The sequence below is a fragment of the Panthera tigris genome, chromosome C1 (assembly GCF_018350195.1).
Source record: "Panthera tigris isolate Pti1 chromosome C1, P.tigris_Pti1_mat1.1, whole genome shotgun sequence".
NCBI lineage: Eukaryota > Metazoa > Chordata > Mammalia > Carnivora > Felidae > Panthera > Panthera tigris.
In genome coordinates, this window is record NC_056667.1 from 14,905,813 (window position 1) to 14,915,227 (window position 9,415).

At 56.7% G+C, this 9,415-nt stretch overlaps 1 protein-coding gene across 3 annotated transcripts; it reads left to right on the forward strand.

The window, feature by feature from the left end:
* The first annotated feature begins 1,844 nt into the window (after positions 1–1,844).
* FAM43B (family with sequence similarity 43 member B) lies at positions 1,845–4,349 on the forward strand. Of its 3 annotated transcripts, none has more exons than XM_042996318.1 (2): positions 1,845–3,948; positions 4,041–4,349. In XM_042996318.1, exon 1 carries the CDS (start codon positions 2,304–2,306, stop codon positions 3,279–3,281), a length of 978 nt encoding a protein of 325 aa, XP_042852252.1. In that variant the 5' UTR covers positions 1,845–2,303; the 3' UTR covers positions 3,282–3,948; positions 4,041–4,349. The 3 variants fall into 3 exon arrangements, with proteins under 3 accessions (XP_042852252.1, XP_042852254.1, XP_042852255.1); XM_042996320.1 differs by having other exon boundaries at positions 4,066–4,349; XM_042996321.1 differs by having other exon boundaries at positions 4,125–4,349.
* The last annotated feature ends 5,066 nt before the right edge of the window (positions 4,350–9,415 follow it).

A 9,415-nucleotide genomic window follows, 5' to 3' on the forward strand; every position in this document is an offset into this window, starting at 1 on the left:
TCTATGAGCTACCCTTCAAGTCAAAACCACCCAAAGCCCTTTCTAAACAGGGAGTTGGTTGAGTTAATGTCTCCGTTGGCCCAAGAGACAAATCTGGCACCATGAAAAGCACTCACATGAAGCTGTCATTGTGATCCACAGTCTGTTCTCTTGTGGGGAAATGAGGCCGCCTCTACAGGGTGGGAACAGTGGGAGGCTTCTGTGTCCTTCTTGTGTGATTGTTTACCACAAGCACGTATTACTTTTATAATCCGCAAAAAGCAGTAAAGACATTTCCATATGGAAAATAAAATGAGGCCGTAGTAAACCAGATCATCTGTGAGGCCCCCTCCAAAGCTAAGATTCTGTAATTCTAAGTAATTTCCTGTTCTTTATTTGCATGTCATTTAGGAACATTCAGTGATGCAGTTTAGTTGTGGTGGGGGTTTTTTTAGGGGAGGAGGTCTTGGGGGGATTTTTTTTTTTTTTTTTTTTTTTTTTTTTTTTTTTTTTTAGCTTTCAATCGCCCCTCCTCCCTGCACAAAGGACTCTGAATCAATCCAGCCACCCACTATTGGTGCCTGCCAGCCCTGAATGCTGCTGGGCTGTGGGACATACAATCTTCCCACTGCCCCCACTCTCAGAGGTCACCTGGTTTGGCCTGGCAGGGCCCAAGCCTCTGGGCTCAATCCTGACCTGTGAGATTCCCCAGATGACCTATTCTGAGCCAAGGAAAGAGCCCGGCTGTTGGCTGTGTGACAGCCCAAGGCCATGAGTCTCCTAGGCCCCCATCAGAGCAGACCAAGGATTCTACAGAACTTGTGGCTTAACAATAATCCTGACGGGGGGAGATGTGTCCCCATACCCGAGGACAACTGTCTCTTTCCTACTACACTAGAACCCCCGCCTAATAAAAGCCCCCACTGATGGGTCGCGGGGAGGGTGGAAATGTCCCATCTACATGCAGCATATGTGGACTCATAGAAGGGTGAGGACTTGCTTATGGATCACCCAAACCTGTCATGGAGCCCTAGTCCTACCCCTTACCAGCCCTGTGACCTTGGGCAAGTCATATAACTGAGCCTGGGTTATTCCAAGGATTAAATGAGATAATGAATGCAAAACCCCAGGGCTTTGGGGAACCTGATTGGAGTTCACAAACCGGAGTTTTATCTATTTAATCCTCAGAGGGCGCAGAGGCAGCCCTTTGGCCAGAATGAGCTTTTCATCTGCAATTCCCACAGACCCAGAACTGCTCTGGAACGTTCCCCCACCCTCAAAAAGTACCCTCCCTGCTTCAGGCCAGGCGAGGGGCTCAGTGACTGCTCTCCCAGCTCAGGCGCAGCGGCCTGGCCCACGACCTTGGAAGAACCTAGGAGAAAGCTTCACCAAGCGACAGTACTTTTCCACTGCACTGCTCGGCCACCTCAGCAGGCTTTCTGCTGTGCAGACAGGAGGCAAAGTGCGCCAGGCCAGCCCCATCAGGAACCCACCCAAAATCACTCTCCGAGATGGGGGTAGGGACAAGCAGTGGCTGAGAAGCAGCTGGAATCCTAGAGAGAGGAGGGGGGTCCCGAAAGTGCCAAGGGGAGCGTGGAGACCACGGGTGAGGTCAGAGAAATTTGCATTCGCAAAGCCCTCCGGTACATTTCAAAAGATCCCTACTTCTTAACCGCCCCTCCACCCTCACCCCTCCAATAATAATGATTAAACCCGTTCCACCGCGCCTGTGCCGGGTCCCGGGCGAAGAGCAGCGCTAGCCGGCGCGGGGGAGGAGAGAGAGGAGGGCGAGGGGAGGGGACAAGAGATCTAGCGGTCCCGCCCGGTGATGTAGACAGCCCGGGGAGGTGGAGCCGCGACGCCTGAAGGAGTCCCCACCGCAATCGCGCTTTCGGTCTACCCCTCCGAGCGTCCAGCCGCCAGCCCCAGCTCCGGCGACCTCCCTGCCGCCGCAGTTTGGGCGGCGGGGACTGCGGGATCCTCCCTGCTCGGGCCTGGGTGGGGGGGGGCGCCTCCACCACGCCCAGCCCCCTCCCCTCCTGGCTTCCCGGACGGCTGGAGCTACTCCCGGGGGAAGCTGTTCCCGGACGCTCGGCCGCCGCCCGGGCATCTCGGCTGCCAGCCCGGCTGGGCACCGGGCATCTGCGAAGCCAGCCCTGCCTGGCACTGGGCATCTCCGGGCACCGACTGGCTCCGGCGCCGCCCAGCTGCTCGCGACCCCCGGGGCCGCGGGCTTCTCCGCGCTCCCTCCCCTCCCCCCGGCCGCCGGGCAGGACGCCCGTGAGCTCCCGGTGCCCCCAGCCCCTTTGGCCGCCGCCGCCGCGATGCTGCCCTGGAGACGCAACAAATTCGTGCTAGTGGAGGACGAGGCCAAGTGCAAGGCGAAGAGCCTGAGTCCGGGACTCGCCTACACGTCGCTGCTCTCCAGCTTCCTGCGCTCCTGCCCGGACCTGCTACCCGACTGGCCGCTGGAGCGCCTGGGCCGCGTGTTCCGCAGCCGGCGCCAGAAAGTGGAGCTCAACAAGGAGGACCCGACCTACACCGTGTGGTACCTGGGCAACGCCGTCACCCTGCACGCCAAGGGCGACGGCTGCACCGACGACGCCGTGGGCAAAATCTGGGCGCGCTGCGGGCCGGGCGGGGGCACCAAGATGAAGCTGACGCTGGGGCCGCACGGCATCCGCATGCAGCCGTGCGAGCGCAGCGCCGCGGGGGGCTCGGGGGGCTCCGGGGGCCGCCGGCCGGCGCACGCCTACCTGCTGCCGCGCATCACCTACTGCACCGCGGACGGGCGCCACCCGCGCGTCTTCGCCTGGGTCTACCGCCACCAGGCGCGCCACAAGGCCGTGGTGCTGCGCTGCCACGCCGTGCTGCTGGCGCGGGCGCACAAGGCGCGCGCCCTGGCCCGCCTGCTCCGCCAGACCGCGCTGGCGGCCTTCAGCGACTTCAAGCGGCTGCAGCGCCAGAGCGACGCGCGCCACGTGCGCCAGCAGCACCTCCGTGCAGGGGGCGCCGCCGCCTCGGTGCCCCGCGCCCCGCTGCGCCGGCTGCTCAACGCCAAGTGCGCCTACCGGCCGCCGCCCGGCGAGCGCGGCCGTGGGGCCCCGCGCCTCAGCAGCATCCAGGAAGAGGACGAGGAGGAGGAGGACGGAGACGCGGAGGAGCGCGAGCGGCCCGAGGTGCTCAGCCTGGCCCGGGAGCTGAGGACGTGCAGCCTGCGGGGCGCCCCGGCGCCGCCGCCGCCGGCGCAGCCCCGCCGCTGGAAGGCGGGCCCCAGGGAGCGGGCGGGCCAGGCGCGCTGAGAGCGCGGGGGGGCAGGACTTGCGGCCCCAGCCCCCGCCGGCCTGACTTCCAGCCTCCAACCCCGGCCCTGCCCGCTTCGGCTCCCCTCCGGTCCCCCGGCCCTTGCCTCCCTCGTGGTCTCTGTTGTCTGCCCCGCGCCTCATCCTGGCTCAGGGTGACGCCTGATACGCCCTTGATTACGGGGGGACTAAAGGGACAGGGAGAGCAGCGGTAATCGATTGTTCACCTCTCCCCACGTCCGGAGTTTCCGAGAGCGCCCTCCATCGTGGAATTGCCCATAAGCTTTACAACAGGTCTTTGCCCATAGACCACCCCCTCCCTCCCAAAACAACCTCTCAAAAGAAGAGGGAAGAAGTTTCCAGAAATCCAGGAGGGTGGCCTTGGATCTTGGCCGGGTGGAAGCCGTGGTCCTGCCCTTGGCCAGTCAAGCCTTCCTCCCTGGGATGGGACCAACTCTGGGGAGGCATTCTTGCAGGGGAAGAATAGTGGCCCCGAGAACTGAGGCCGGGCCCAAGGCGGGAACTGGGTCGGCGGCTTTCATACACACAAGATTTCTCAGGCCCTATGCCTGGCCTCTCTACCCCTTGGAGGATTTCTGGACTTCACTGCTCTGCATCCGGAGAAGACTGGGCTGGTCCTACCAACGCAAACAACAGGCTAGACCAGGTAACGGCCCCCTGCACCAGGCAGCTGCCCAAGACTGTGCCCGGGCACCTGGCACCCCCACAAGACTCCTCACCCACCCCATCTCTCTGCAGACAGATGTGTGTGGTTCCCCACTAGGTTCCCCCAACCGGGACCAAGATGGGGCCTCCAAAGGAGGTAAGGAGAACCTTTGGCAGGTGCTTGAGGACACTGACTACCCAGGAAGTGGACACAGGAGGGATGCCCCTCCAATTCGGGGCTCGTCACAGGGAAGGGTCCTGACAGCCTTGTGTTCTCATAGCAAGCTGAGGAAGGAGAGTGTGTTAACCCCACAGTGGGAGTGCGCCCCGCCCAGGTGTCTCTCAACAAGGCCACAGAAAGCCCAAAGATCTATGTGTCACCAACTGATCATTGTAAATAAAGTGGACCTGCTTTTTCATCCTTGTCACCACTCCTGTGTTGTGTTTGATGCCAGGCCCGCTGGGGACAAAAAGACTATCATCAGAACCCCAAGGGACAGGAGAAGGCCCCAGGGAGTGGCCCTCTTAAGCAGCTAGAGCCAACCCCGCAGGATTGGGGAGGAGGGGCTACTTCCAGGAAGCTGTTCCCTTAATGTCAGGGAAGGAGACACTAGCAGGTGTGAGGTCGTACCTGCCAAGCCTTGGAGGAGCGTCAGCTGTCTGTCTGGGCCGCCCAGGACGTGTCTGCCTGGGCACTCACATGGGAGTGTCCCTGAGACATTTGGCAGGGAGGGGGCACTGGGCTGGGGACTTGCCATCGGCCACACGTCTCTGACAAGATTCCTATGTATGTCAAAGCATGTGGTATATATATATATATATATATATATATATATATATATATATATATATACTGCATCTCCCCGGGGACGAAAGTGGGGCTAGGTCGTAAAGGAGAGGGGCGGGGAGCCCATTTTTCCTTCAGGGGAGCTCAAGACGTCTGTCCAGACGTCTATGACAGTGCGAGTCTTGAGCTTGGATATCTTCTTTATTCCTGTGCTGAGCCGGGCACTGATCCCAGACTTCTCCAGAGCCCAGACAAGTGGCCTCTGCAGCGGCCAGCAGTCAGGACGGTCCTGTTCCCAGGCCGGGTCGGGGGACTTTGAAGGGGAAGCTGGGGTTGACGCCACATGTTGGGGAAGAGGGTACCCTGCACGTTCATTGCCTCCCTCTCACGCACGGACAGGGGTTTTGTTGGGTGTTTCTCCCCATTTGCAGGAAGAGCAGAGGAAGCGGGAAGAATGTCAGACCTGGGAGACCAGGATGGGCTGCAGGTGAGGCAGCCGCTGGTGTCTGAGGCAACCTCACCCAGAAACAAGGTCACACGCGTGCCCTCTTTGGTCAGACTCAAGCGGCAGATGCTTACTCAGCGCTTGTGCTGGGACAGGCACTGAGCTGGGCACTGGGGGTCCAGGAGTCCCTCCCCTGTGGCTCTTTACGGTCTCGGGTGAGATGCACGTGATTAAAGGAACCGTTGCTGTATAATACTTCACGGGTATGTTCTCAGCCTGAGCTCCTACTCCACTTTTCTCTGGCGGCCTCCCCAAACACACACCCACACACCCTTCCTTCCCTCCTCCACAATATACCTGGGTTGAGGAGACCAGGGTGAGGGGACTCTGCCTCCTTACCAGCTGTGTGGCGTTGGGCGACTCACTCAGCCTCTCTGAGCCTCACCTTTATCAACAGTAAAATAGGGACACTATCCACCTCCCAGGCTAATTGTAAGAAGGAAATAGGACCCCATCTGAAAACGCGTTGGTAAACAATAAGACACGTGTGGAGAACAACCATTTTACCCGGAGAGCCCTTCTCTTCAGATTAAGTCTTCAGTGTGTTTAGCCCCACGCCGCCCCTGGCAGCAGGGATCATAAGCCGTCTTCCCGGCCTCGTCTCCACCTTCGATGTGTGTGGTGGAGGAAGGACCCAGGGCAACTTCTGTCCATCAGCGGATTGTGTCTGAGCCACAGCACAGCACCGGCTGCCCCCAGGCCACAGAGAGGGATCTCCCTGGGGCTGCTCCAGCTACCAGACCCCAGGCAGCCTCACCACCAAGAGAGGGAGACCACTCCCACCTCCATCCCGCACTGACCTTGGCTTTCTCCCTGGTCTCAGGCACAAGATGGAGAAGAACCTTGAACCACTAGTCAAGCTGTCTGGTGCCCCCGCATTACCTCTCCTGCTGGTTTCAGATCCCCCACCCGTGAAATGCAAATTGAGCGGGTTGGGCCAGTGGTGTTCAAACCGTGTTCCCCTGATTCCCCGGGGGTGCCCAGGGAGCTGCTGTGGGGAGTGATGGGGAGACAGAATGGGGAGCCCCCCCCCCCGCCCCACAACCTGCTTTAACTGAAGCAGCTTATCTGTTTTCTCTTTGGGGGTTTCTGGGATCCTATTTGAATAAGGGCGTCCTCCCGATTTGTCTTGCTTAAGTTTCCAGGCCTGACGCTGCAAGTGTCTAAGGCCCCTGGGGCTGGTGAGGCCTGAGGAGTAATTCTGGCGCGTGTCAGTGCGACAGTGGGGAGGCTTTCCAAGAACACACAGCCGAGGGCTGTGTGGGAAGTGTATCTCAGCTAGACCCCTCTTCACTTCCCCGCCCCCTTCAGTACCTGGACCGTGGTGGGGCAGAGAGTGGTGCTCAATACTAATTTGTTGAATGAGTGCATGAGTGAGTGAGCCAGATGGAAGGCCCATCACGGGATAGGGAACCAAGTGGGTGGAGAAGCATTCCTTCTGCCAAGCTTCTGCCTGGAGATGCTGAAGGAGAACTATATCCTCAGATGCCCTGTTCAGATGGATGGCTATTCTTGGGGGGGAAATCAGCAGTCTGAGATGGGACCAGTGGAGGAAACTGAAGCCTCCATCCATGGGGTGTGCTCCAAGCTCCAAAGCCTCAGGACTAGATCTGCTCTGTGGACTAGACCAGCACCCAGCACAGGACTGGCACTCACCATACCAGCTCCTGGTGGTGACCAACCACCCTCCAGGCATGCTGGCTGGGCAGCGGGAAGACCATCCCGATAGCTGCAGACTCGGATTTAACACACAGGCAGTTAAACCTGGCCTTGGGTGTCAGACACACCCGAATACCAGTCCCAGGGCTGCCTTTTGATGTCCGTAAAACTTTGGGCAGTTTTCTGAAAGCTTCTGGAGCCTTGGTTTCCCATCTGTAAAAATAGGGATAGATGAGTCTGGGTCTTCTACGGTTGTTAGAATGACGTAAGGCACTGCGTTGGGGTAATTTACTTAGCACAGGGTGCCTGATACACCCAGGAAGTGGTAGCTGATGCTATTCTGGTTATTATTAGCATTTTAGCTGACACTGCTAACCGACAGTGCTGGGCTGAGAGCAGGTGCCTGGTCTCTGAGACACTAAACATGTTGCTTATTCACACCCCAGGTTGGCTCTCCACCTAAAGTCCCGTCATTCAACTACAGCTTGTCTCATTTTTATCTCCAGTTATTCAACTAACATAAGCCTGATCACCTTCACACTACATTAATATCTTATGCTTTTTGTATATCCCTTTCTTTTTGCCTTAGCTCCCAGCACAATGCCAGGCACACAGCAAAGCACTATGAGGTGAGAGAAAGAAAGAAAGAAAGAAAGAAAGAAAGAAAGAAAGAAAGAAAGAAAGAAAGAAAGAAAGAAAGAAAGAAAGAAAGAAAGAAAGAAAGAAAGAAAAGAGAGAGAGAAAAAAAGAGAAAGAAAAAAGAGAGAAAGGAAGGAAGAGAAAGGAATAAAGGAAGGAAGGAAGAAAAGAAAAGAGAGAGAGAGAAAGAAAAAAGAGGAAGGAAGGAAGAAAAGAGAGAGAAAGAAAAGAGAGAAAGAAAAGAGAGGAAGGGAGGAAAAAAGAAAGAAGGAAAGAAAGAGAAAAGAGAGAGAAAGAAAGAAAAGACAGAAAGAAAAGAGAGAGGAAGGGAGGAAAAAAGAAAGAAGGAAAGAGAAAGAAAGAAAGAAAGAAAGAGGAAGAAAGAAAGAAAGAAAAGAAAGAAAAGTAAAGGAAGGAGGGGAAAAGAAGAAAGGAAGGAAGGAAGGAAGGGAGAGAGGGAGGGAGGGAGGGAGGGAGGGAGGGAGGGAGGAAGGAAGAGAGAAAAAGTGAATGATTGGTTGTTGCGGACAGTGACGTTGACACATAGCCTTCCCAGCCAGTTGGGCAGGCAAGAAATTGAAGGGGAAGCTGGAGGTCAAGCCATCATGAAGGAGCCCTCGGCCGGAAAGAGTGGACCAGTACTGCTGTGTGCTGGAACAACCTGGCAAAGAGGCTCAAGGATTGTCCTGGAAAATTCGGGCAGATCTTGGTTTTACCTGCCCAGCATCCCGCCATTGCCCCGTTTTGGTGGAGTCGCCTTCCTCTTCCTCCTGGGCACACAACTAAACTCTCCCATTCTATCCCCGCCCCCACCCACCCCCTACGACCTACCCCTCCCACCCTCCACCTCCCCATCCCACCCCACCCCCAACTCAGAGGTGTGGCCACATGTATACTGGTTCTAGCCAGTATACAGTTGATGAATGTCACCTTGGGGCCTGGACCGCAAAACATCACCTTTGCCTTATTTTCCTGCCTTCTTGATGGATGCCAACACCCAGGGTGTCCTTGGAAGCTGTGGATTCAAGAGGACAGAGCCTCCACCAGCCTGGGTCCCTGAAAGACCACATGAAGTGGAGCCCCACCTCTGCCACCAACGGGAGCAAGAAATACAATTTTCTTCTTAGCCACAAACACATCAGGGTTGTTTCGGGCAGCACATAGTTGACGCTATTCTTGTGACCCACTGCCCTGACGCTCCCGCTGAAACCACGATCCACCGCTCTCAGAGCCTGCATACTGATGGAGCTGACTTCACACACATGGGTTCCAAGGAAGGACATGTGATCCAGGCCTGACCAATCCGGATATCCCGTCTCCTCAGCTCCAGAGATTGCTTCTGGGATGGGCATTGGCTAGATCAGAGCCAGTGAAACTTAGTTCTGGGGCTACAGTTGAAACTTGACAAAAAAAGACACTCACTGTCTGCCAGAGTTGCTGAGAGGTGGGGAATATATCTGGTGTTGCTGGCAGCCATCTTGTCACCATGAGGAAAGAGGGCCTGAGAGCCCAGCAAGGTGAAAAGCAGAGCAGGACACAAAGAGAGCAAGACCAAGTCCCATGACATTGCTCGAGCCCCTGGATCCCACCAGACATGCCCAGCTCTGCTCTTGGTGTTTTCGGTTCCTTGAACCAATAAGTTGTACTTAAAAAAAATTTTTTTTAATGTTTATTTATTTTTGAGAGAGAGAGTCAGAGTGTGAGTGCGGGAGGGGCAGAGAGAGAGGGAGGCACAGAATCTGAAGCAGGCTCCAGGCTCTGAGCTGTCAGCACAGAGCCCAACGCGAGGCTCAAAATCACGAAACAAGAGATCATGACCTGAGCTGAAGTCGGATGCTTAACTGACTGAACCACCCAGGCGCCCCATAAGTTGTACTT

Excerpts from the sequence above, each read along its gene's own strand:
- FAM43B (XM_042996318.1), top strand. The coding sequence starts at position 2,304 with ATGCTGCCCTGGAGACGCAACAAATTCGTGCTAGTGGAGGACGAGGCC.